This window comes from Lissotriton vulgaris, chromosome 2_1 (genome assembly GCF_964263255.1).
Source record: "Lissotriton vulgaris chromosome 2_1, aLisVul1.2, whole genome shotgun sequence".
Lineage (NCBI taxonomy): Eukaryota > Metazoa > Chordata > Amphibia > Caudata > Salamandridae > Lissotriton > Lissotriton vulgaris.
The window spans coordinates 1,643,783,297-1,643,810,922 of record NC_141687.1 but is presented as its reverse complement, the minus strand read 5'-3'; the positions used below and the strand labels follow the sequence as shown (position 1 = coordinate 1,643,810,922).

At 49.2% G+C, this 27,626-nt stretch overlaps 1 protein-coding gene across 2 annotated transcripts in view; it reads right to left on the bottom strand.

The window, feature by feature from the left end:
• The window catches only part of TRNAU1AP (tRNA selenocysteine 1 associated protein 1), a 296,944-nt gene that overhangs the window by 140,531 nt on the left and 128,787 nt on the right, over nucleotides 1-27,626 (bottom strand). For both annotated transcript variants that reach the window (XR_015308501.1, XM_086957540.1), the window contains exon 6: nucleotides 25,584-25,703. Coding sequence is in view for 1 of the 2 variants with exons in the window: in XM_086957540.1 (XP_086813666.1) it covers nucleotides 25,584-25,703 (120 nt within the window). In the remaining variant the exon portion in view is untranslated. The remainder of the gene's footprint in view (nucleotides 1-25,583; nucleotides 25,704-27,626) is intronic.

Genomic DNA, 27,626 nt, shown 5'->3' with positions numbered 1-27,626 from the left:
CAGAATGTTTTAGGGAGGGATTCGAGAATTTCAGGAGTAGAGTTGGCCGTTACTGTGATTGCGAGAAGGATGCTGACTTGGTCCAGCTGGCTTAATAAATCTTAGCTTCCACACCAAGTATCAGGATCTTTATACTGGCGACGAGTTGCAGGTCAGCAGGACCTCCCAAGCATCTTCTCCGGCTGCGGTGTGCCAGAAGACATCTCTACTCGGACTGTCGCGTGCTACACCATTCAGAACTACCACTAAAATTCTCCTACAGTGCAGCTCCCACAGTAGAGGAACTGACTTCCTAATGTTCTGCTCTTCAAGGTATCATTGTTTTATTTGCAAAGCCATTCCAACATCGGCTCCGCAAGCTTTTCCTGGTCATTTTAGCTATTGCCTGACCACCTCAGAAGTCATTATGCTGCACAGATACGTAAGGCAGCCAACTTGGATTGGGCTACTTACAGGCCCACATCAGTGCAGTTGGGTACGCATTGTTGAGTACAGTTATTGTGTACTACTGAGTTGCTGCAATAGATGTTGGTGACACACACACTGTTTCCATGACGCTTGTGTCATTCTGCAGCAGTAAACAAGCATAGGTGACACGCACACCAGTACAGCTCATATTTTAGAGTGCTTGTGTACCATTTAAGTAAAGGCTCATTCTGTTTTCAGTGCAATTCACACGAGCACTTTTGAGACATTGAAGTTATTTATTTATTTACCTCAGCATCTACCTAAATACTGTGCGTTCCATTACGGTCACAAGCACATCATATATTTGATTTTCAGCAAAGGATTAGTTTCCAGTGCAATTCGTGTTTGTGGTGCATACGTGTACTATTGCTACATTAGTAAACTTGTTTATTTATTCTTTAATTTCTTTTTAACCACAGAATGGGTATTTGTTTTAGTAGCGTCATCATGTAACAAGCAATAATACCACCAGCGGCGTTTGTGCCTAATCCTGCTTTGAATTGGGAGAGGTGGAAAGAAGTTTTGAAGCAAACACTGATGCTCTTGAGGGGGGAGCCTTTTACACATAAAAATAAATTTGCTATCTTGAGACACTGGTTAGGTTCAGAGGGCCGCAAGATCTGGAAGCACATTCCCAAGGTAGTGGTTCTTATAATTGAGGGTGAAGGGGATGGTGTAGAAGATGAGTATGCTACAGCGATCAAATCCCTAGATACACAATTCAAGGTGTTTAAAAATGTGACATTGAGGAGGCACACATTTTACAAATCAGAACAGCTGCCAGGAGATTCTGCATCCAGCTATGTAGGTGCATTGGGCATTTTGGCTGTCTCATATGAATACAAAACGTTTGAGGAGGAGGAGATAAGGGACCAATTGGTGGAGAAAATGGTAACAGTTAGGTACAAGAGGCTTTGTTGTCTAAGCCCGACTTAACATTTCAAAAAGCCTTTTAGATAGCAACGAGGATTGAAAGCATGTCGTTTTACTTAGAACAAATGGCAATTTCTAGTCCTAAAATGTCTTCCCATGGTGTACTGGCAGTTAAAAGCAAGTGCAAGAAGTCAAAGTAAACGTCAAACCAGGAAAAGAGTAATAATAACGAGAAAACTAACAACACTAAACCAGCTCACAAGTGTTGGGAGTGCTACAGGTTTGGCAGCACAACCCGTCTTGGTAATGCCAGAGTGTACCCTGCCATGGACAAAACACGTGCTAAATGTTTGAAAAAAAGGGCATTTTGCTAAAGTCTGCAGATCAACTAGCGGGCAGTCATCCGGCAAGGATTCCTACAGGACAGTACTTAATGTAAAACAATCCACAGAAGGAGAATGATCATCCAGCGACGAAGATCAGATCTTCACCATCATACAATCTCTTGGACCTTCGCACTTGATGTGCATGTGCAGTGTTATTTCACAAGAAGCTAGGCGTCCCTTGTGTTTGGTGAACATCAATGGTGTGGGCGTTAGAGTTTTGGTAGATTTGGGGTCTCCTTTTAGCCTCATTAGCCTTATGAGTGAGAAAGTATGGGAGCAACTGTTCCAGGCTCAGGGAATTGTTTTGACGCATTCTTCCATATGACCAGTCGGCGATGAACGAAAAACTACTGATGTAGTGGGCGAATTTGATGCTGTTTTATGCTTCAAGAACAGTGAATCCTGGAAAAAGATGATACATGTTTGTTGGGGTGGTACGATCAGGGTAATTTGGGTTTATACTCATCAACATCAAGTTTTACTGAAGAGGGACAATACACATATTCAAGCAGTTGAGGAGTAAGCATGGGAGTCAACATATCCTGGGGTTTTTAGGAATGAACTGGGTCTAATAAAAGGATTTAAACATAAAATAAGGTTGGTTGAAGGGGTCCAAGCAGCTGTGCACAAGGTCTGGAGAGTACCTTTGGCCTTGCAGGATGAGTTAAAACAGGAATTAGACAAGTTATGTGCCAGTAATGTAATAGAACCGATCGAGTAGTCCGATTGGGTTGCTCCTGTCGTTCTGGCTAAGAAAGCTAATGGAGCTCTGAGCATGTGTGTTGACTTACCCGATCTCAACCAGCAAATATGGGTAGACAAATACCCCATGCCCAACATTACAGAGGTGACTTCCATTCTTAAGGGTGGAAAGTGGCTTAGTTTGTTAGATATGACATCTGCATATCACCAGATTGATCAGCATCCTGATTCAAGGCATTACACTGCATTCATTACCCCTAAAGGTTTATTACAATTCAAACGCATGCCCTTTGGACTTGCTTCTGCGTCCATAATTTTCAGAGGATTGTGGAGAGTATGTTCAGGGGGATGTCCTGGGTGATAACTTTTCAGGACGTTGTTTTGGTGTATGGGGTTGATCAGAAGCAACACAACAAAAGACTACACCGTGTATTATCTTTCGAGACTGTAAAGGAGTTACTCTTAGCCTTGACAAATGCAGGTTGAAAGTGACCACATTGAAGTATTTGGGCTAAAAGTTATATGTGGAGGGGTGGAAACAAAGGCCAGTTTAGTAAAAGCAATATAAGATTTTAGCCCTCCAGGAAATAAGGACCAGTTGAGGTCTTTTATGGGACTCATTGAATTTTATGCCAGATTCGTACCCAATTGTGCAACAAAAACAAACCTTTCACATGAGGAATCTCCTCAGAAAGAACTCTAGGTTAAAGTGGGAAATTGAGTGTGCCGAGGAATTTGAACTAATCAAAAAAGAAACTGCGCATGCTAAGCCTCTCAAGCCCTTTGACACCAGGGATCAGACCATAATCATGACTGATGCCAGTCAAAAAGGCTTGGGTGCGGTACTTATGGAATGTAGGGGTGGCAAAGATGAAGTAATAGCCTTTGCATTCAGAGGCTTGGGGGGAGCTGAGGTAATGTATTCTGTTGTTGAACGTGAGGCATTGGCCTGCTGGTGGGGTATCATTCATTTCAAGCCTTATTTGTGGGGTCCGAAATTCACTGCAAGAGTGGATCACAAACCTTTGGTTCAACACTCCACCACTAAAGGAGGTGAGAGGGCGACCCCCAGGACTGCCAAATGTCAATATAGACTTTTGGAGCACAACTTTATCATTGAGTACGTGCCTGAGAAGAAGAATTTGTTAGCAGACTATCAGTCTAGATTACTAGGTAGTGAGGACAATGGAGGTGGTGAAGAAGAAAGGGACTGTGATACCGAGACCATTTGCTGTGTTGAGTAATAGAGAAGGTGCTGTGTCAGAACAGGAATGAAGAGATGCTTATGAGGTGGATGAGAAAGTCTAGAAGGTCAAGAAAATCATGAGCATAGGCTGGATACGAGGGAATTCGAAGGATAACTCAGTCAGCAAATCTAAACACATTTTTGATGAATTGTCTATTGTCAATGAGTTATTATATCAGGCCAATTTGCTGGTGGTCCCCGAAGCTATGAGGCTCAAAGTACTCACGTTAGCCCATGTAGGTCACATTGGCATGCATGCCATGAAGAGAAGTGTCCAAGAAAAATTCTGGTGACCAGGTTTAGATAAGCAGGCGGAATACTTTACGAGAGAATGCATGTGTTGTGTCGTTAGTGACAAATCACCAGTAACCGTACCCAGCTCTGTAGTTGCGGTTCAGGTACCCAATAAAGCATGAGCTAAACTAGCAATTTACATTGTAGGTGCTATTTTGTTGTCTGGCAGCAGTGTTACAGAGTATGGCATTGTCCTCGTGGACTCTTATAGTCGCTGGCCAGAAATTAAGTTTGTGAAAGCTCAAAGTGCAGCATGTGGGACTGAATTCCTTGAGTCACTGTTTGTAAGAGAAGGGGTGCCTGATGAGGTGCTTTCTGATAATGGATGCCGATTTACTTCGACACAATTTGAGGAATTTATGAAGTTCATGGGCATAAAACACTCTAGAAGGTCCCTTTACCATCCCAGGAGCAATAGTCTCATTGAGAGATTTAATAGAGTAATCAAAGAGAACGTGCAACTGTCCAAGGCCATTGGGTTGAACTGTAAGTTGCGGGCAGTGCGCACGACAGCCAATGCTGATACTGAAGTTTCCCTATTCATTTTGTTGAGAGGACAAGTTCCCACTTCCAAAATGTTGAGAAGGTGGATGGGTGAGTTTGAGTTACCAGATAAGAAAATAAGGGATTTAGGCAGGAAGAGAGTAGAAGCTCAAAACAAAATATGTTCAGACTCACCTCAAGCCAAGGTCTAGTGCACTGAAAGTGAAAGTAGGTGATCTGGTAAAGGTGAAATGTATTTTACCCAAGGGGGAATATAAGTTCTCCAATTTCAAGTCAGTGGTGAGAGTTAACAAGAGTGCAGTGAAATTGGAGGATGGTAGATGATGGAACAAGAGTAGAACTGTGGTGTCTCCGTTACATCAGGAGTGCCTGGGAAACATGTGTCAGAAGGAAGTCATGGAGACAAGTATCTTGGGGAGAGGGGCCGTTTACCAGCTGCCAGGGCAACTAGATTGCCGCCCAGGTTCCGAGAGTATGCTATGCATTAATACAAGGATGGTGCTATTGTTTTTATCCTATTTTCGCCACACTAATGTGAGTGTCAGAGCCCAGTGAGCCCGGGACCCACGTCTGGGCACACCCCACGCACTTAGGGCAAGAAAGCAAAGGACACACAAATGACGGACAGAATGCAGAACAAATCAAACATTCACTCCCAGTCAAGAGATCTGGGTAAAATCCAGGTGTGTGTCCCATGCTTGCTGCACCACCAGATTCAAGCTAGCCTGGCTGATGAGGGGTGATACCCCAAAACCTGTCCCAGGATGTTTGTTTTCCGATCCAGGGAGGACTTGGCCTGGCAGTTCGGGCTGGACTGGTCGTACGGGGAGCAGGTTCAAGACTGATTTGCATATGGCTGGGTCCAACTTGGAATGGCCTGGTGAGCAAAAAAACGACGGCTTTAACCCACATCTGTGAGAGGGGTTAAGGTTTGATTTGTTCAGCATTCCATCCATCATTTGCGTGTGCTACAAATTCCCCTTCAGCACATTGCATTTATTGAAGGAGTACCTTCTTCACAAGAAGAAACTTGGCCCGGATATTTCAGCAACTTCTATATATAGTCACCTCTTGTAGTCACCTAAGCACTTTAGCTTTCTTAAAACAGAACTTGTGCAACAATAAGGAAATGTTACCTACTCTGTATGCATCTGTTCTTGGCATGTAGAGCTGTAGAATTTCATGCATTGCATAAGATCGCCATCTAGTGTTTGGTCCGGAGGTTTGCACTTTATGTTTCTGGAAGAATGTTTTCCCTAGTCATGAGGTAGGGGACTCCTCCTTTAGGTGATAGTGCATAAGGTATGTAAAGCTCGTTCTGCAACAGAGTTAGGTTGAGGGAAGAATACAGGTAATTCAATCGACTTATTGATGTGAAATGCAGATACAACCTTAGGTAGGAATTTAGGGTTGGTACGAAGAACCACTCTATCTTTATGTAACTGGAAAAAGGGTTCTTCTATGGTTAGTGCCTGTAGTTCACCCACTCTCCTCAATGAAGTGATTGCAATGAGGAAAGCTGTTTTCCAAGTAAGGAACTGTAGTTCACATTTGTGCATGGGTTCAAATGGAGGACCGATTAGCCTTATGAGGACTACGTTTAGATTCCTTACTGGGGCAGGTGGAAGTCTTGGTGGTATTACCCTTTTTAGCCCTTTCATGAATGCTTTGATGTAAGGCACTCGGAATAGCGATAAATGTTGCCTATTTTGAAGGTAAGCTGCTATGCCAGCAAGATGCAGTCTGATGGATGTATAGGCCAATGCAGACTGCTGCAAATGCAATAGGTAGCACAGTATGTTCTGTATGGAAGCATCAAGGGGGTTGATGTGATTGTTATTGCAATAGATAACAAAAAGCTTCCATTTGGCTGAGTAGCAGGCCCTTGTGGTAGGCTTTCTGGCCTCTCTAATAATGTTCATACAGACTGGTGGAAGGTGGAGATAACCAAACTCTATGACTTCAGGAGCCAGATCGCAAGGTTTAGCTGTTTGGGATCTGGGTGTTTGATTTCTCCATAGCTCTGTGTGAGGAGACTGGAAGTTAAATGTGAATTTTAGTGTGATACCAGAGAGAGTACCAACAGCGTTGTGAACCAGGGTTAATGTGTCTATGTTGGAGCTACTAGTATTAGCATGAGTAATGTTTGCCTGAGTTTCCGAACCACTGATGGAATGAGTGGGAGAGGCGGAAAAGCGTAGACAAATATCCCTGCCCAGTTCATCCATAGAGCATTGCCTTTGGACAATGGGTGTGGATACCTGGAGGCGAAGTTTGGCATTTGCGTTTTCGGGTGTTGCGAACAGGTCTATGTGAGGGACTCCCCAGGCTCGATAGTATGGGTGGAGAACTTGCGGGTGAAGTTCCCACTCATGTATCTGAAAGCTTTCCCTGCTGAGGAGATCCACAATCTGATTGTTGACTCCTGGGACATGTTCTGCTAGGAGATAAATGTTGTGGTGTATTGCCCACCTCCAGACAGTCGGAGAGAGTGTGTTCCCCCTGCTTCTGTATGTAATACAAAGCTGTCATGTTGTCGGTTCGGATAGTACAGCTTTGCCAAAAAGGTGATCTTGAATGGCTTTGAGGCTAGAAAGATTGCCATGAGTTCTAAATGATTGATGTGAAGCAACCTTTGCTGTAGGCTCCACCGCCCTTGCACTGTGTGTTGTTGAAGATGAGCTCCCCAGCCAGTAAGGGATAGGTCCGCTGTTAACACCGTCTGTGGAATCGGGTCTATGAACAGCCACCCTTTTGATAGGTTTTGTGTGTTCCATTACTGCAGAGAGCAATGAGTATGGCCGCTTACCAACACTAGATTGGTTAATAGACCTTGAGACTGGTTCAACTGACTGGCTATACACTTTTGAAGTGAACACATGTGCAACCTGGCGTGGGAAACTATCATGATGCAAGAAGCCATCATTCCCAGCAGTTGCATAAACACTCAAGCTGGAAGTGACTGAGTGGGTTGAAATTTGAGAATGAGCGCCTGAATGTTTCGAGTTCTGGATGCATTGGGATAAGCTAGAGCCTTTTGAGTACCTAGAGTGGATCCTAGGTAATCCTGAACTTTGTTTGGCTGAAGATGCGATTTTAACACATTGACTGAGAACCCTAGCTTTTGAAGCAGCTGAATGGTTACTGAAGTGTGCTTGCAACATTTCTGATATGTGCTGGCTTTTATGAGCTAGTCGTCCAGATAGGGAAAGACATGTATGCTTTGTCTTCTGAGATGGGCAATGGGAGCACTTTGAATTGGTAGTGTTGACCTGCTATCACAAACCTGAGAACTTTGCGGTGAACCGGATGGATTGGAATCTGAAAGTAGGCTTCCTTTAAATCTAGAGTAGAAAGAAAATTGTCCTTGTGCCAAAGAGGAAGTATTTGTTGCAGTGTTAGCATGTGGAAGTGGTCTGGCTGTATGTAAAGATTGAGTTCTCTGAGATCCAATATGGGTCTGAGAGAGCGGTCCATTTTTGGAATTAGAATGTAAAAGGAGTACACGCTCGACCCTTGATGTTGTGGTGGCACAGGCTCTATGGCTTGTTTTAGTAGCAGGGATTGTACTTCCTGTTTGAGAAGATCTAGGTGATACTGTGAAAGTCTGTGCGACTTTGGGCGAATGTTTGGAGGAGTGTTGATGAACTCCAGGCAGTAACGAGAATGGATAATTTGGAGAACCCATTTGTTTGTTGTTATTGACTGCCACTTTGTTAGATATTGCGACAGCTGTCCCCCTACAGGTGTTAAGTGGTCGGGGGGAACTATGGGCAAGTCACTGTTTTGTATTGGATGGCAAGGTATGTGTATTGGAACCTCTACCCCTGCCCTTGCTGTTGTTTCCTCTGTAATTGCCTCGAAAGAAACCCTTGGAACCTGAGGGCTGGTTCTAGCACTTATAGGTGGACACAATGTCGGAGGAAGTATTATTAGATCCTGCTTGATAAAAGGAGCGACGAAAGGAACCACGCCCTTGTGGAGACTTAAGTGCTCCCATGGATTTAGCCACTTCAGTATCCTTAATCATTTTATCCAATGAAGTGTCTACCACCGGCCCAAAAAGGTGTTCCTTGTCAAAGGGTGTGTTTAGTATGGAAGTTTGAACCTCCGCTTTAAACCCTGATATGCGCAGCCAGGCATGTCTTCTTGAAAGAACACTAGTGTTTACCGCTCTGGATAATGTATCTACAGCATCTAGGGAGCATCTAATTTGGTTATTAGAAATTAACTGCCCCTCACAAACCAGGTCTTGCGCTTTTGATTTGTGTTCTTGAGGAAGAAACTGGATGAGTTACTCCATGTCATCCCAGTGTGTGCGGTCATAGCGTGCTAGCAACGGTTGTGTATTAGAAATACGCCAGAGGTTAGCAGCCCGAGAGGCTCTTCCTTTTCCCTGAAGCATCAAGGAGTTTAGACTCTTTATCTGGTGGTGGTGTGTCTCCAGTAGTGTGGGAGTTTCCCCTTTCACGTGCATTAGAAACCACTAGTGAATCTAATGGTAGTTGACCCTTTATTTAGACCGGATCTGATGGGGCAGGCTTGTATTTTTTATCTACCCTCGGGGTAAGGATACGTGCTCTAACAAGAAACTTAAAAATGTCGTCTACATGTCCGGTCATGCCTTTTAACATGGGCAACATGTGTACACTTTTGTGCCCTGTGTAGTGTCTTGAAAAGGAAGTCCTCGGAGGAGCTACGCGGTCGTCCAAGATGGTCGCGTAAGCAGAGGGCTCCCGGGACCCGCACCGCCCTCCTGCAACTATCCTCGAAATATCCTGATTTTTTTATGGGCTTTTGAAGATCTACTCTTGCTGACTTCGATATCCTTTCAAGAATCGAAATCGGATGTCGGGAACCGATTTTACATCAACTTCATCTTTCTGGCCCGCCCCCGATCAAGACCGGGGATTCTGCTGCTTTGATGGGCCGAGGAGTAAGTCAACAACAACGGCCTTAGGGACATCCTCCCAGCCGGCCGCATTGTCGCTTTCAGTTTCGATTTCTCCTCGACCCCTCGATTGACTATTCTAGGAGCGGTTCGGCTCCCAAGTCGGTGTAGCTTCGACCCGCTGTGTTGTCCTGCCATATCCCTCTACCTTTGCTTCATCCCTCGACTCGCATTCTACAGTATTGGCCTGAAATTCTGCTTTGGTATCTCAATAGCATCAGCCATTTTCACCAGGTCCAGAGGGCCCCTTCGGGGCACGGCTTCCAATATGGCTTCCAAACCTGAGTTCGAGAGGCGCAAGACGAAGACGCCGACCTGTGGGGGACCTATCCAGACTAATGTGATGGATCGCTATACGCAACCGAAGGGTTCCCCCGGCAGTGCCGGCCGTACTCTTGCGGACCCCAGGACGGACTCTACCGCGCCATCGGAGGTTTCGCTCCAGGACCTAATGAGTGCCATCACTGGGATGAAGGATGATATGGGGCTACAATATGAGGCTATTGTCTCCAAGATCGATACTGTGGCTGTTGATGTCACACTTATTAGAGCGGATCTGGCTAAGACGAATGAGAGGGTCAAGGCTTTGGATTTGAAGGCCTCCAGTCTCATCACTGATATGGCGTACGCACAGTTGGAGATTGGTAACCTGCGATCATCGCACGACCTGCTGGCCCGACAACTGGACAAATATGAAAATAGGGCCCGGCGGAACAACATTCGCTTGGTGGGAGTTCTGGAAAATCAAGATGACACCACTGTTGACCTTCTAGTGGAGGATCTGATCCTCAACCATCTTGCTCCCGCCGGACTCAGCAAATTCTTTGCGGTTGAACGTGCTCATCGCTTCCCGGTGGGACGACTAAACCAGGAGCCCCCCCGAGGCCTATTATTGCAAGGCTTTTCCATTTTCGGGACAGGGACGCTATCCTCCAGACCTCTCGTGGTCGTGGCCCATTGAAGTTCGACAATAGTACTGTTAACATCTACCCGGATTTTACTCCTCAAGTCCAGCGACAAAGGAAGGGGTTCCAGGGAGTGAAGAGGCGCTTGCGGGATTTGGGTCTCAAGTATGCGATGTTGTTTCCAGCTCGACTACGCATCGAATATGAGGAACGAACATTTTTCTTTGATCGACCAGACTGCGCCAGTGACTGGCTTGACTCATTGCCGAAAAGAGACGATCTGAGCGGACGCCCCGGTGGAGCAGAGGGGGGTGCATCGGCCCAGGAGTGACACTGTGGTTCTCAACGTCTGGTTTCTTGTTACTATTTATCAGCTGAGTTATGCCATTTGCTTCTTTATTGTTAGGGTTGAGCCCGAGGGTGGTTCGGGTGTGGGTAGACTCTTTTCCTCCTCCGGGGTTCTTTGTGTAGTGTAGTTATGAGAGGGCGACAGGCACACTGCAAATTGGGGTGGCTTTCTAGTCGTACGCAGGGGTGCAGGGTGGGGGGTTTTGTAACGGGGGGTTGTTGGGGGGTGGGGGAGGGCTTGTTTTTGTTACTGTATTTGTTTTTTCACATGGCACTGTATGCTTTGCTCTTATCCTTCTGTAGTTGGGCTCCGAGGAGGGAGGGTTGCGGTCCTTTACCGGGATGGGGGGTGGTGAGTTGAAGTTGCTGTCCTGGAACGTTAATGGTCTGGGGGATGGGGGCGTGGCTTGAGCGCCGAGGGAAATGGCGGCGTGAGCCCGGAGCTCCGCGCCTCTTCCCCACAAGAATCCTGACAAAGGGGCCGTGGAGCCCGTGTGTGCCCCGGCGCCGATTGATAGCCCGGCGGTGACTGCTCGGGTGAGATCTGGGCAGCCGGCGACGTCGCAGACCCAAGAACGACCGCCGATCGCGGCGGCCTCTGGAGCGAAGGGGAGAACGGCGCCGAGCAAGATGGCGGCCACGGCGGAGCCCTAAGAGGCGGCGGACTACCAGAGGAACGCACTGCCGGCGTGCATAGAGGAGGCGCGATCGCCGGCAGCGACGGACCCCACGCGGCGAGAATTGCTCCTTGGCGCCCGGCTGCGGTGTGCGGCGCTGTCGGAAGTGGGCGGTGCGGGCGAGGCCTCCTGGCGGCCCCTTGCCGAGAAGTCGAGAACCGGAGCCCCAACCCGGCCCCAGGCACCGGCCGACCCAACAGGTGAGCGGGGGCCGCCCTGAGAGGGGATCCGTGGGAGACGGTGCACGCAGCTGCGCATCCTGGGCCCCCCTCGCCCCCACAGCAGTGGCCCATACAGCATATGGGGACATAAGGAAGGATCCCGAGAGGCAGAGAAGGGCCTTTGGCGTCCGGCCTACCAAGCCACCCCAGGGGGGAGTGAACGATACCCCGCAGCACCCGGGGGCCGAACAACACGACGGACGCTTACACTGGGGCGCAGCGGTCGAACAGTGAGGCCCCGCAGCGCACAGGGGCGGACCACGTGGCCGAGGCCCAGGGTAAGCAAGCAGACGAGGAAAGCGAGAGCGGCGAGCCGGCCACGATGGGGAAGCCGAGGGCCAAGGTGGAGGAGGCGGCAACGTCGGAAGCAGTGGAGGGGGGCCCTGCGGAGCAGACAGACCTGCAGCGATTGCAGGACCGAATACTGGACGCCATAACGGCCACCAGGGATGCGCTCCACAACGACATAGCGCAGGTGGCGTCGGGGCTGGGCCTACTCCGGGCGGACCACGACAAACTGAAAGACAGGGTCAAGGAGGCTGAAGTGGTGCTCGAGGTCATGGCGCCGGCTCACAAGGCGATGGAGAGTAAGCTGACGGAGGCCCTGGACCGCATAAGCACCCTGGAAAGGCGAGCGGAGGACGCGGAAAATAGAAACCGACGCAGCAACGTACGGATCGTAGGTGTGCCGGAGACGGAGGGGACGGGTGACATGATTGCCTACGTGGAGGAATGGCTGAAGACGGTGGTGGCGCCGGAAGGACTTTCGCCATTCTTCACTCTGGAGCGGGCCCACAGGGTCCCCTCGGGACCGCCCAAGCCCGGGATCCCACCCAGACCGATCATAGCCAAGTTGCTACACCACAAGGACAGAGATCTGCTCCTGCGGAGGGCTCGTGAGGATGGCCCTTTCCAGATTGCGAACAGTAGAGTTACACTCTTTCCGGACTTCACCTTCGAAACGCAGAAACAACGAGCCTCCTTCCTCACGATCAAGAGGGAATTGCGGACTGAAGGGATTCCCTACTCCTTGCTTTTCCCAGCCAGGCTACGAGTGGTAGTGGACGACAAGGCGATCTTCTTCGCGACTTCAGCGGAAGCCTGGGACTGGTGGGAGACATACAAGGCCGGGACTGACGGCGCCAGGATGAGAGAAGAGCGAGAAAAAGAGCGGGAACGCTCGCCCAAGCGGCTGCGGAAATCGAAGAGACTATGGAAACGGGGACGAGGGCAGCTGGGCCCATCGGCCTCTCAAACTGAAGCGGAACGACAGGCGGCGCTGCTGGAGGTGGAGAAGCTCGGTCGAGCAGAAGGTCCCGGATCTAGAGGGGCCACGGACTCGGACACTCATGTATCAGCCTCTGGCTCGGAGTCGGACTTGTCGGGGATACACCGCACGGAGGGACCGCTGGTGACGCCGCAGACGGCGGACGAGATCCTCAGCATATGAACTACTGTCGATGCAGAATGGGTAATGTTTGGGGAACTGTGAGGGGGGATCATTGCCTATGGACATAGTAGGGGCCGGGGCACACGGCGGGGCTCAGGGCAGAAGGACCATGAGGAACTGGGGAGGGAGTGTGGAGATGGGCGGCGCAGCCTCCCTCTGGACAAGGCCGTGCTCCGTAGGCCCTTAAGGCACCCACAGCTACGGCTGTGTAGTTGAGACCTGGGTCATCAGGTACGGGAGTTTGGATGGGGACTGGTATTTCGATATTGGGGCCTGTTCTGGGGGAGGGGGGGGGTTCCACAGTTGGGGATTGTTTGCTTTTTTTTTTTATATTGTTGACCCTGGGTGTACCATGGGTAGGGCTGTTGGGGAGTTTTGTTTCTTACAGAGGGGGCACCATCACCGCCGACGGGCTGGACCTGGAGGGAGTGTTTCGACCGGATTACTGGGATAATGGCTAATGTAAATGGTTTGACTTGTATTACCTGGAATGTCCGGGGACTACACACTATGCAACGCAGACACAAAGTACATGCCTATTTGGTACGGAGGGGAGTACACATCGCAATGCTGCAGGAGACGCATCTCACACGGCAGGAGGGGGAGGCCCTACAGAGGAGATGGCGGGGACAGGTTTATCACACCAGCTATTCGGCCTATGCGCGAGGGGTGCTCATATGGATTAGGGCAGGCACGCCTTTCCAACTCATACGTCAATGGGTTGACCAGGAAGGGAGATATGTGGTGGTGGAGGGGAAGCTTGAAGGTAGAGATATAGTATTAGCTAGCATCTATGCCCCAAACACGGACCAATTGGCTTTCCTAGCCACACTGTCAGGGACGCCGGCCCACTCCCTTGCGGGCCCGGTCCTGCTAGGGGGTGACTTTAACTCCATTGCCGACCCCTTGCTGGACAGGTCTCACCCCCCCTTCGTGACTCCCCGGTTCACAGGCTCTCTAGAGGTAGGAGGGACTGGCAGGAGAGCTGGGAACTTATAGACGTTTGGAGAGGGCAACACCCGACTGACCGAGATTACTCATTTTTCTCCGGGCTCCATGACTTGCATGTCCGTTTGGACACCATACTTTGCTCCCGGGAGGTGCTACCATGCGTCACTGGCTCAGAGTACCTATCGAGAACAATCTCGGACCATAACCCGCTCCTGATCCGGCTGGCGTGGGTGGCGGAGAAGCCCAGGGTTCCGCTCTGGAAACTGCGGCCTGAGACACTGGAGGACCCCCTCTTCGGGGAGGCCCTAGCGGAAGGCGTGACCTTGTATTTCGCGGAGAATGAAGGGACAGCGACATCAAGGGCGACGGAGTGGGACGCCTTCAAGGTAGTGGTGAGGGGTATCTGTATTAGGGATTATGTAGGCGTGCGGAAGGTACTGCTGGGCGATTTGGCTAAGGCGGACGCGGGACTGAGGGAGGCGGAGAGGAGGCGGCCCGGACGCCCGGAACTCCAGGAAAATCTCTGTTTGGCCAGAGAGGCGGTAGCCGTCGAAGTGGAGAGGCTCCGAGCCTTTGACTACAAGCGCTATGTGCTACGCTCCCATGTTGACGGCGATAAGGCGGGCACCCTCCTAGCGTGGCTCTCGAACCCCTCCAGACGATGCACTCCCATACTCCAGCTGCGGGATATGACGGGCGTGGTACAACAAACTCAACTGGGCATAGTCAACGTCTTCCAGAAATATTACGAGGGCCTGTACAAGAGTGCCCCGGGAGACAGGACGGGACTGGTGGATCCCTTCCTGGCTGATCTGCCCCTACGCCGGATAGAGGCTGAGCAGGCGAAGGACTTGGGGTCGGACATTGACGTGGGAGAGATACGATCAGCGGTGCGGCGCATGGCGAGGAACAAATCGCCGGGGATAGACGGACTCCCCATAGAGTTCTATAACAAATATCTGGACATACTGGCACCGCGACTCCTGACTGTCTATAAGGAGGCCAAGGCGTCGGGACGGCTACCGCAGTCGATGAGGGAGGCATTAGTGGTCCCACTGCTGAAGCCCGGCAGAGAGAGTGATGACCCTGCGTCCTATAGACCGCTCTCTATGCTCACCGCAGACTATAAAATCCTGAGCTCCATACTAGCGGCGAGACTCCTGCCTCACATGGCGGGGCTTGTACATGACGACCAAAACGGTTTTATACCGAAACGCAACACCACGATCAATATCAGAAGGCTCATCCGTATCATGGACGGGCTGAACGAGGGGGGCAGGGACGGAACTGGTCCTCTCGGTTGATATTGAAAAGGCCTTCGACAGCCTCGAGTGGGACTACCTCTATGCTGTCATGGAGCGGTTCGGCCTGGGAGCTGGATATATTCACTGGACGAAGGTCCTTTACGCGGAAGCGATTGCGAGAGTAAGGGTAGGACCGGCGGTATCAGTAGCGGGCCGGATTTCCCTGCTAAAGATGGTAGCCCTACCGAGATTACTGTACTATTTCCGGACGCTCCCAATCTGGATACCTGGCTCCTTCTTTAAGCTCCTTAAATCTCAAATCACAACGTTCATTTGGGGAGCGGGACGGTGCAGAGTAGCGCTGGCCACGCTCTCTCGCCCGAAAGATGAGGGGGGTTTGGCAGTGCCAGACTTTGAGCTCTATTACCTAGCGGCCCAACTACAAGTCTTCACGCAGGAGGTAGCAAGGGTATTTCGGGGCCCAGAGGACGAAAGCTCGCGGGGGACGCCTAGGCACATCCTGGCGTACATAACCCTCCAGCGGCGGCTGGACAGTCGGGATTTGTCGCTGGAGCAGCGCACGTACCGTCAATGCTGGAACCGGACCCAGAAGAGAGCGGGTACCCAGCGCCCATACGCGCCTGAGATACCACTGGCCATGCTGACGGCACTACCACATGGCGGCGACTGGTCGCACCTACAGGAATGGGAGGAAGCGGGAATACAGGTAGTTGGGGACCTCTTTGAAAGTGGAGCACTGCTCCCGTTCCAGGAGTTAATAGAACGCTTCGGTATCCCGAGAGGGGGATTTCTGCTGCACGCAGCAGTAACCAGGGCGATGCACGCCCACTGGGGCACGGGGCTTGGGGAACCCGAGACGGCAGCGGCGTGCCAGTACACCATGATGGCGGCGGGTACGATTAAGGCGGTTACATGCCTGTATAATCGAATGATTAGGGAGAATATCCCTCCACTCACATCCCTAAAAACCAAATGGGAGACGGATCTGAATAGGGACATACCGGACGCGACGTGGGCACAACTTGTCCGTAGGGCTCGCAATAGCACGAGAAACGCCAGGTTCCAGCTGATCCACTACTATGTATTGCATAGGGCGTACATGACCCCAGGTAGAATCAGGCGGTATTTTGGCGATGACACAGCAGCCTGCCCCCGGTGCCCGGAGGAGGGGGCTGAGTTAGTGCACATGCTATAGGCATGCCCGGCCCTACGGGACTATTGGCAGGAAGTAGGGGAGGTGCTGAATGAGGTGACTGAACGATCGATAGAGTACGGACCGGCGGAATGTCTTTTGCACTGGTTTCCCCATACCTCCAAAAATAAGCTCACGAGTAAGTTTATCGACATGGGATTGATGGTAGCTAAGAGGGAGATCACCAAGAACTGGAAGGCGAGGATGGGGCCTACTCCACGGAGGTGGCGGCAGGAGTTTCTGAAATGGGCTACGGCTGACAGCACACATAGATACCAACTTGCGCGCAGGACCCCTAACCAGACAGCAGCTGACACAGCGACCGCATGGGAAGTAATGGTGCAGGCACTCAGGGATAGCGAAGCTGACGCAGAGGAGGAGACTCCCGGGGTAGAGGGGACGGAGGAGGCGAGTTGAGGCCCTAGGAGCAGCAGGAATGTAGGGAGACTGAAGCTAGCAACCCAGGGATGGTAACAGTGTGGCCTTAGGCGGGTGATGGTGTGCGGGATGGGGGGGGGAGTTTTTGGGTTGGCGCAGGGAAGGGAAGGGGAGTTGGGGATTAGCGCGTAGTTTAGTAGGGCCATAAAAGTAGACATACACTTAATCCGGACACTAACCACTCCTCTGTACGGAACGTCGGGCATGGATGTGCAGAGGCTTCAACGCCGCCCAACCCCCGGGTTGTGGGCCGGACGGCTGTGTACTGATTGAAGAGATGTATTATATATCTGCTGACACTTATGATGCTACTTCTATGTGTGTATTGGCCTGTACAGGTATGTCTACAATAAAAATGATTTAAAAAAAAAAAAAGTTAATGGTCTGGGGGATAAGATAAAACGTGGCGTGGTTTCCCAGTTCCTCCGATGCCAGTCCCCTGACATTGCTTTGTTACAGGAGGCCCATCTGATAGGGAATGCTTGCCGGGCCCTGGATAGACGTGGTTATAGACTGGTTGCTCATGCTGGATTCACCTCCGGTTCCAGAGGAGTGGGCATACTGATTAGATCCTCTCTGCCCCTTGAAATAGATGATATAACACTTAATGATAAGGGTCGATGTGCTGCTATTTCGGGGAGGTGGGAGGGTAAGATGCTCTCAATAGTTAATTTGTACGCCCCCCCCGGGTCTCCAGGCCACTACCTATGCTGACCTCTGTCGGATTTTGCTGGGGCTTCCTGATGGTCTCCTTATTCTTGGGGGGGGATTTTAATTCTGTGGTCTCTGGTAACTCTGATCGATACCCCCCCCAAGAGTCTTACCGAATTCCCAGATGTGGCTTTCTGAACTGCTGGAAACCTTTAGATTGGTGGATGTTTGGAGGCTGCTACACCCCTCGCACTTGCAATATACGTTCCATTCTGGAGCCCACGGCAGTCTCTCTAGAATCGATTATTTCCTAATGCCGTCGGCCCACTCTCCTTCTGTGCGGGAGGTCCGTCACCTCCCCAGGGGCATTTCTGATCATTCCCCCTTGTGGCTAAGGGTAGCGGTTGGGGTAGGTAGTGAGGGCAGAATTGCTCCTATTAATCCTTGGTACTTGCGAAACCCCAAGACGCGCTCTGAGCTGATCAAGGCCATCGATTGCTATTTTGATGAAAATGTGGGGTCTGTTTCCTCTTCTGTTTCCCTATGGAAGGCTTTCAAAACTGTTATTCGGGGTTATTCATTGTCGTTGATTGCTGCTACTAAAAAGGCTAAACATGAAGAATTATTGCGTCTCGAGGATGAAATAACTGTACTTCAAAGTGAATTGGGTGGAAATGATACTCCTGTGACTTTACACTCCCTAGCTTTGAAACAGGCAGACTACAGAGCCCTGGTGACAGACGTGGCCAAAGTTATGAATCGAGACCAGCTGGGCAGACTCTATGATGTGGGTGATAAGGCGAGTAAGCTTATTGCGTGGTTGGACAAGAGAGAGCGAATCGAGTTGTTCCGGTGATTGAAAAGTTGAATGGGGATTGTGTGTCTGACCCGATTGGGATTGTTGATTGCTTTCTGGACCACTTTCAGACGGTCTATGCCTCTGTGAGTGATAGAGATGAGTGCGATTCTCGTTTGCTCCTGCGTGATATCGCGTTACCCTGCCTCTCTGATGAGGACAAGACCTTGATGGATGCGCCCATAACAGTGGATGAGGTCGCTGGCGCCATTCGTGCCCTCCGACCCGGTAAGGCCATGGGGCCCAATGGATTGCCTATTGAGCTCTACAAGTTGCGGCCTGACAAAATGGCGCCATATTTGAGAAATAGGTTTCTCGAGGCCTTCGAAACTTGCCTCCTTCCTCTTGATCAGCGCCTGGCCACTATCGTTGTCATCCACAAGGAAGGTAAACCACGTGATCGATGTGCTTCCTACAGACCCATTTCACTGCTTAATGCTGAACCCAAGATACTGGCCAAATTACTGGCTACTCGTCTGATTAAGGTGATCGGCGACTTGATCCATCCGGATCAATCCGGTTTCATCCCGCATCGAAACACCGCCCTTAACCTTAGGAGACTTCATGGCGTTCTCGCGAGAGCTGGAACCCTGACTGAATCGGCCATTTTGGCCTCCCTTGACGCCACCATGGCTTTTGATACCATCGAATGGCCTTATCTCTGGGCAGCACTCTCCAAGTTTGGTTTCGGCTCGAATTTTATTGCCTGGGTTAAGCTCCTTTACGAACGACCACTAGCCCAGGTGGAGGTGAATGGCAGGGTGTCTGGTTCTTTTGCACTTGGGCGTGGCACCCAACAGGGTTGTCCGCTGTCTCCGTTGCTTTTTGCCCTCGCTCTGGAGCCGTTAGCCGAGTGGCTTCGCTGGGAGCCCTCGATCAGGGGCATCCAGTGGGCCCCAGACTTTGAAGACCGAGTCTCGCTATATGCAGATGACATTCTTCTTTATCTCACCTCACCCCGGAAGTCTCTTAATGTGCTTTTTGATGTTCTCACCTCCTTCGGGAAGAACTCGGGTCTTGTTATTAACTGGACCAAATCCCGTGTTTATGTTCTGGGCGGGGATCTCCCTCCGTTGCCCCGTAGATTCCCGATTCAGGTGGTCGAGACTGGTTTTAAGTACCTGGGGATTCATGTCTCCTTGGATTCTACCGTCCGTTACGACCGTAATCTTCATGCTCCTCTCCAGCGGCTTAAACTTGACGTCTCACGGTGGCGTCGCTTGCCCCTCTCCCCATTGGGGCGTGCAACTCTCTTTAAGATGATGTCGCTCCCTAGGTTCCTGTTTGCACTTCAGAATTATTTTGATCCCATACCTTCCGGGTATTTTCGTGAGGTTGAGAGCCTTCAGAGACAATTGATTTGGGACGGGCGTGCTCGTATCTCCTTACCCAAACTCACTTTGCCGTGGTACGACGGTGGCATCGCCCTCCCTGACATCAGACGCTACTACTGGGCCTCGCAGCTGTGTGCGGTTAATCACGTAACCTACGCCCCCGGTCCTGCTCCCGCCTTTGCGATGGATAAACATCTCCTGCCGGGTGGGAATTTTAACAGGGCACTGTATTCTAAGGAGCCATTTAGCGCCCTGACTGGTCCTACGAAAAGTGCTGTGCGAGTGTGGCGAGACGCGAATGCTGCGATGGGATGGAGCGACAGGTTAACCCGAGTGACACCGTTGTATGATTCTGATAGACTGGGCAATTTGTGGAGAACGAAAGGATTCGATAAATGGGACATGATTGGTATTAGCAAGGTGGAGGATCTCTGGTACAAAGGTATGTTAAGACTTTTGAGGCGCTCAAAATAGAATATGAGCTTGACGACAAGGAACACTTCAGGTACCTTCAAGTGCGGCATGCCTTGACCTCCGTCTTCCCCCCGGGGACGGCGATTCCCCAGTCCTCGCCGCTAGAGGATCGCATTCTTGATGGCCACGTGCCGGACAGTACTATATCCCTGATTTACAAGAACCTCATCACTAACAGGGCTGATCTTCTTGTGCGACTTAGGGCTTCGTGGACCGCAGCCGGCTTGGAACTCGATGACGAGGATTGGCAAACGGCCGTCTCCTCCCCTAAGGAGGTGGCCATACCTGCCCGCCTCCGCTTTGTACAGTTGAAGATCCTCCATCGAGTATATATGACTGGTACGCGTCTGGTGAGTATGGGTTACTCCCTTGGTGGGTTATGCAAGCGCGACTGCGGTATGAGTGGTACCTTCCTGCGTATCATTTGGGAGTGTCCTGAGGTGTCTGCCTACTGGTCTTAGAGTGCATGCGATTATGGAAAGGGTCACTGGGGTCTCTCTACTGCCTGAGGCCCGACGATGCCTTCTTAATGTTTGGGAACCGACGGACTATAATACGGCCCAGACTTTTCGGCTGACTCTTGGTAACATGGTTGCCAAGAGGGGTATTGAGCAACTCTGGGGTTCCCATTCACCACCCACGATAACGGCTTGGAAGGAGAACATGGACTGGTGTATGTTCAGGGAAAAGACGGTCTATGTGGCTCGGGACCGACCTAAGAAATGGGGCAGAATTTGGTCCCAATGGAATTCTTACCGTGGGAATATTTGCACCCCCCCACAGGACTACACCATTGATATTTCACTGTCCCCTTAGTTGACGTTCCAGACGTTTGTCTGTAATAATATGTATTTATTGAGCTGCTCGCCACCCTTCACCCCGAGACATATGCCTCATTATTGTATGATAATTGGATTCTTTGCCCTCTCCTCTTGAGTCCCTGCAATTTATTTTTGCCATGTGTTTGAGTGTTTTTTATGTTGTATGTTTAATTCATCAAAAGTTTAAAAATGAAACCTACTATGCTCATCTTTGATTCTACGTTATGCACATGGATACACTGCGGGTCGTTTAACCTGCATGCAAGATGAGAGCTCCAATGTATGATGTTATATTGCTGAATGTCATAGCGGCCGGCCCGATGGGTTGTAGGCAGACAGCTGTGTATTGTGCATAAAAGAAATAAAGGTTTAAAAAAAAAAAAAAAAAAGGAAGTCCTCTTCAAGGGATTCTCTGTGTAGCGGGACCCCATGGTAAGTAGTAGCTCCTACACTGCCATCTGCTGGAGAGGGTCTGGTAGGATATAGGTTTGGGTCGTTGTCAGTGGGAGAATCAGTATTATAGTCATCCCCACGTCTCCAGGCTGATCGTCATCATTATTATCCCCATCACTCTGATTGTCAGGTGTGTTTGGTGGTGAGTGCTCAGGTGAAGTTGGCACAGGTATAATTTGGGGTAGAGAAGGTGGAGGAAGAGGAAGAGGAGGAGGTGAAGGATGTGTCCCGACAGTTCTCTTCTTCAATGGTATGTGGTATTCCTCTTCTGTAGTAGCAACGCTCTTTAAAGTCACTTTATTGGTAATATGTCCAGTCTTTGGGTGTATAACCAGAATCTTTTGTTTCGGAACCGGTTTGTTGTGCGGGTCACTGAAAACAAGCTTTCTAGGTGACTTTGGTGTCTCCGTGTGTTTCTGTTCCGAGTGTTTCGGTGCCAATGGTATCTTGGTCGGAGTTTTCGGATCTGAAGTTTGTTTTGGTGCCGATGGAGGATGTTCGGTGCCGGACTTTTTCTTCGGTTCCGAATTCTTTGGCTTGGTGCCCGATTTGGCATGGGGCTTTTCGAAGACGGAAGGCTTTTTACTATGCTTCAGTGCCAAGCCCGAAAGCAGGGCTTCGGAAGCTTGTTCTCTGCGCCCACTGGGGCCCGAGGGCGCAGGTTGGTCCAGAGCCTTTTTCTTCGATGGAAGTGGAAGGTGGAGCAAGGTAGGGGCTGTACTCAAGGTTCGTTGTCCATGCGGGATGTCTTCATCCTCATCAGAGCTGTTTTCGGAAAAGAAGATGTCTTCCTGTTCCTCATTGGCTCCGATGGGCTCGTGGCCTTGCTTCTCGTCTAACTGAGATCCGAAGAGGTCCGGAATGGAACCCATTTGTTGTCTCTGCCTATCGCATCGTCTGGCCCGACGATCGCAAAGAGTCTTTTTGAAGCGGAAAGCTCGGCACGCGTCTCAGTTGTCTTCTCTGTGGTCGGGTGACAAACACAAATTGCACACCCCGTGTGAGTCGGTGCGCGGGTATTTCGAGTGGCACCGAGGACAGCACTTGAAAGGAGTTTCTTCCTTTGACTGCGATGTCGAACCAGGGGCTAGGCCCGACGGCCTACCACGAGCTCTCAGATTAAAATTTTCTTTAGGAATCATGATTGGCGAAGAAAGGAGAACGCAAACGGAAACAATACTGTTAGGTGTGAATGTGATACATGACAAGAAGGACCAAAGGATCGACGTCGAACCGGAGCGCAGAAAGTGACATCCAAACCCGATGGCGGACAAAAATAATCTGAAGATGGGAGTCGATGACTATGCGCACTATCACCTAAGGGAGGAGTTCTCTACCTCGTGACTAGGGAAAACTTCTTCCAGAAAAACAAAGTGCAAAAAATCCGGACCCAACATTAGATGACGATCTTATGCAAAGCATGTGATCAACAGCTCACATGCCTCAAACCTGTATTTTAGGGAACTTTGGTAAAGAATTGTGCATATCTAAATGGACTTGTTCTCCGCACTATTGAAAACAGGAAAAGAAAAAAGAAATCAACACGACTCTGCTGCTACATTCTAGCAGACTTAGCCTTGCTAATCATGCATTGCAGTAATTAGCTGTTAAAAAAACTACGAGACAGTCCAAGAAGTTCCAAATCAAATAAGTGACAAAAACACAATCCAAAATTAAATACATCGACAACATGAAGAGAAAACTTGAAAGATGCCCCCAAAAATCCCTCAGCACACAGAGACAGGGATTACATTCAACAATTGCATTTTAAAACTGGGAAATAGGAGTCCTAAAAAGTGATGGGCTCTATGGTCTAGGAAGAGATTCATGAACTGGACATGTTCTGCCACGAAATGTTGATGTAGTGAACTTCGTACCATGATTAAAGAATCCTTCCTCTCCTGGAGATGGGCTGCCACGTTCTAATCACTCTGAAAGAAGCCTTCTGGGACTACATTGCAAAAAATGCCTAAGAGGCCCAACCAACTTTGCACCCACGTTTTGCACCCCAAGGGCACTTTATTAATATAGGAGAGGCCACAGATGTTCGTTTAGCAATTTCTATGATATGGGATTGTGTTGGTGAACATTTAGTGGTTTGGATTACAAAGAGGTGTGGTCTCATGCACAGGAGGGAATACTTTTCTTTTGCTTCTGCATCATACTACAGATGTAGGCACAGAGGCAAAGAAGCTGATGAGAGGTGCACAGACTATGCGCAAGATAAAGCTGGCACACAGTCAGTGCCCCACAAGTGGGCAACCCTTCACGAATGAGCACCCTATGTACCTTTCCTTGTCCAGAAGGTCCATAATACGGATCTTATATTTGACTGAACCTGCTTTTAGGCCACAAATAAACAAGATAGCAGATCTGTTTTACAATGCTGAGTATAATGAGGAAGATCTTTCATTTACTCTCTTCTGAATCAAGGAATCCAGTGGTAACGTTTCAATGTCCTCACACTGAGACTACTGTAACTCCCTGCATCTAAGACTCTCAGAAAGACCAGGTAATCCAAATTCATGCAGCACATATTCTACAGCAACTGCTAATAATTAGTCAATTAATTAATTTTCACTAGAATCCAGTGTCTATGACAATAATGTTTATGGTCCTGTGTACGGTACATCAAGTGATTAACATCCCGGGCCCCTCTATCAAACCGAAGACCTATCAACCACAGTCTGTTAAGATAGCGCTTTCTATCGCTTTTACAAGCACATAGAGTAATAGAAGTCAGACTGGCTGGTAAATTGTTTTTGTCCTCTTGACTTGTAATTGTGAAAGTATCTTTTTATTGAGACTAAAATAACTTGAACAAACTGCTTTCAGGGGGAAAGAAATACACATGTTTTGCCAGTATATTCTCGAATCAACAACTGTCAAAAAGAGGCAGATGAAGTGTCAGGAAATCTATTGTCTTTTGAAGGCCTGTCATTTTAGGTACTTCACACCGTTTCAAGGAGGAGGCGTGACTGGACCTCATTTAAGGCTCATTACCAGTTTAAGTAAAGTGAGTAGCATTCATACAGATCATTCTTTTGACTTTTGAAATAAAAATCCATATTGTATAATTATTGTAATTTTAAACAGTAAAATGTCATGGGAATGGCGAATCCAAAGCCTAGTTAAACTCATGCACTCACACAGTAGTTACTGCTAGTGGTTTTACAAGGAACAAGTCCTGCATCCCATGTTTAAGACCCACACTTGCAAATGTATGCACACTATAAAGCGGGATCTTGCTGGTACAAAGTACAGTTCAGTTAACCTATTTAATGGCAAACACGTTATGTCAAAGTAAAAAAAGGTTTGATTGACACTAGCGCACTAAGGCCTCCACCCACAGTGTAACATAGTTTAACGCTTTCCTTTGTAATTAATGACAGTTTTAGACCAATATGTGTCTACACTCTACCTTCTATGGCACTGGCACACTTTTGAATGCACTTTACTGCTGTCTTCCATAAAAGTAAAATATGCCAACTGGATTACCAAAGCTGTTACCAAGCTCAAAGGAAAATACAGCATACTGTGAAAGCATGTTCCGCATTTTCACACTGGCCAGAGATCTAGGTACAGAAAGATTAAAAAGCACAAGAAGAGCATTAAAAAAAAGGCAGATTTCCTATACTATTTCATTCCCTGCAGTTAAATTCATAGTCCAACCAGTTCAAACAGCCTTTTATCAGGTCCAGCTGGCATCAAAGCTCAAAGCTGTAATAGCGTCGTCGGCCTCTGATACACACAGGACAGGATTTTGGAAGAAAAACAAGAGAATGAATAAAAAATTGTTCCCACTTCTAACAAAAGGGCTTTTTAAAATGGTGTGTGCTACAGGCCCAAACAATGGCCGCACTTAGAATAGGCAAAAAAATGCTTGTGACTATCAAAAATACTATAGGTGATTTTTTTCCCTCTTTTTAAGGCAACTTCTTTTAATTAAAGAGGAATGTCATCCTAAAAACAAAAGTGGAGTACTTCCATAACGGTGAGAATGTACAAAACATTTAGCATTTTTCAATTAACTTTTTGGATTTCAGGATCTGATAAGACACAATTATTCAGGTAACAGTGGGTTAACTGTAACTGAACAGCCCAGCTGCTGCTGGGTACTTACGGTTTGGCTATGGCCACACGCAGACGGATGGGTAGAGACCCCAGGCCAGGACTGCCCTGGCACTCTGCCAGAGCTCGCTTCTGGTCCAATTCATCTGAAAACTTCACAAATCCATAGCCCCTGCGGAGAATAAGCATGCTGCATTACAGATGGCAAAGGTACCACAGACAGTAAATAAGGTGATATCAGCAAAGTGTGGACATAGTGGGAGTTAGGCGACGGGGAAATATAGACCCCCTACCCCCTCCTTTGGGCACGACAGGGGAAAAATAAGCCCCATGGGTGCGATAGGGGAAAAGCAGATCTACTGGGCGCTAAAAGGGAATTGTTGCCCCCATTGGGCGCTAAAGAAAAAACGCAACCCCCACGGATGCAACAGGCAAAAAGCAGGCCCCATGGACACAACAGGGAACTGGAAAAGCAGCCTAAGCAGATGAAAGGAGCGAAGCAGCATTGGGTGATGGGGTTTGGGGGGGAAACTGGCGGGGAGAGGGGACGGGAGGGGGGGGGGTGTCAATAATGCATGTGTAAATCTGCCTCACTGGGGATGGACAAGTGAAAATCAGCCTCAGGTGGAGGTAGATTTGGGAAAAGCAGCCTCTAGGGAAAACAAGGGAAAAACAGCCTCTAGGGGGTCGCGGAGGCAACAAGCAACAGCAGAATCTAGGAGGACAATGAAAAAGCAGACTGAGAAAATCAAGGGAAAAGCAGGCTAAGGGAGCAACAGGGAAGAACAGGATGGTAGGGAGAGCATGCTTAAGAGGGCATGAAATATAGCAAGCCTAGAGGGACAAGGAACAGCAGGCCTAGGGATTCAAGGAACAGCAGGTCTAGGGATACAAGGAACAGCAGGCCTAGGGATACAAGGAACAGCAGCCCTAGGGGGACAAGAAAGAGCGGGCCTAGGGGGACAATACAGAGGAGGCCTAGGGGGACAGGAAAGAGGAGGCCTAGGGGGACAAGGACAAGAAAGAGCAGGACTAGGGGGACAAGAAAGTGCAGGACTAGGGGGACAAGAAACAGCAGGCCCTCCCTTTGTGCCTATTTGATGAAAAATGGCATGTGTAGGGTAAATATAAAATATTTACATGGAATGTGCGGGGTATGGGAGCGGTGCACAAGCGCCACTGTGTTTACGCCTAACTGAATAGAAGGAAAGTGCAAATAGCCTTTATACAAGAAACACATCTCACCAACTCGTAAGTGGCCAAAATGCGAAAGAAGTGGAAAGGCCAAATATTTAATACATCATACTCAGCCTTCGCTAGAGGGTCACTTATATGGATTAGACATGGGGTGCCGTTTGTTCTCGTGGACCAGCGCTATGACGCTATGTATTACTGCCGGGTAGGCTGGATGGTATACCAATAGTTATAGGCAGCGTTTATGCACCTAATTATGAGCAAAACACTAGCCTGAATGCAGTCCTGTCAGACTGGGCTGTGAATCCGTGGGTCCTTGGAGGGGATTATAATTCTGTTTTCGACACACACCTTGATTGCTCTCACCACCCCCCCCCCCCCACGCCCCCCCCCCCACCTCCGGTCCAGGGAGCTGTATCCACTAAAAATGCAGACTTTCTTCAGGCTTGGGCAGCCGGATGGACACTGCAGGACGCATGGTGCATAAAACATCCTACTAGCAGGGAATACTCATTCTATTCCGCCCAACATCAATTGCACACCAGATATTGTGCTCCACGTCCTTGATACCTCAGATTTCTGACTCCACCTACCTTGGTAAAACGCTCTCTGACCAAAATCCGCTTGAATTACATCTTGAATGGGGGAGGGTGCCTGCCCTTGTCCCGACTTGGAGGCTATGGCCACAAACCTTGAAGGATCCGGTCTTCCGAGATAAATTAAACGTTGCCATGACTAATTATTTAATAGAAAACGATAACTCGGCATCATCCCGCTTAGTTGAATGGGATGCCTTTAAGTCAGTGATCCGGGGCACGGCCATAGGGACGGCTGCTGGAGTCCAACAGGAAACGAATAAAATCCTGATTTTGGTAGAAGACACCCTTTATAAGTTGGAAAG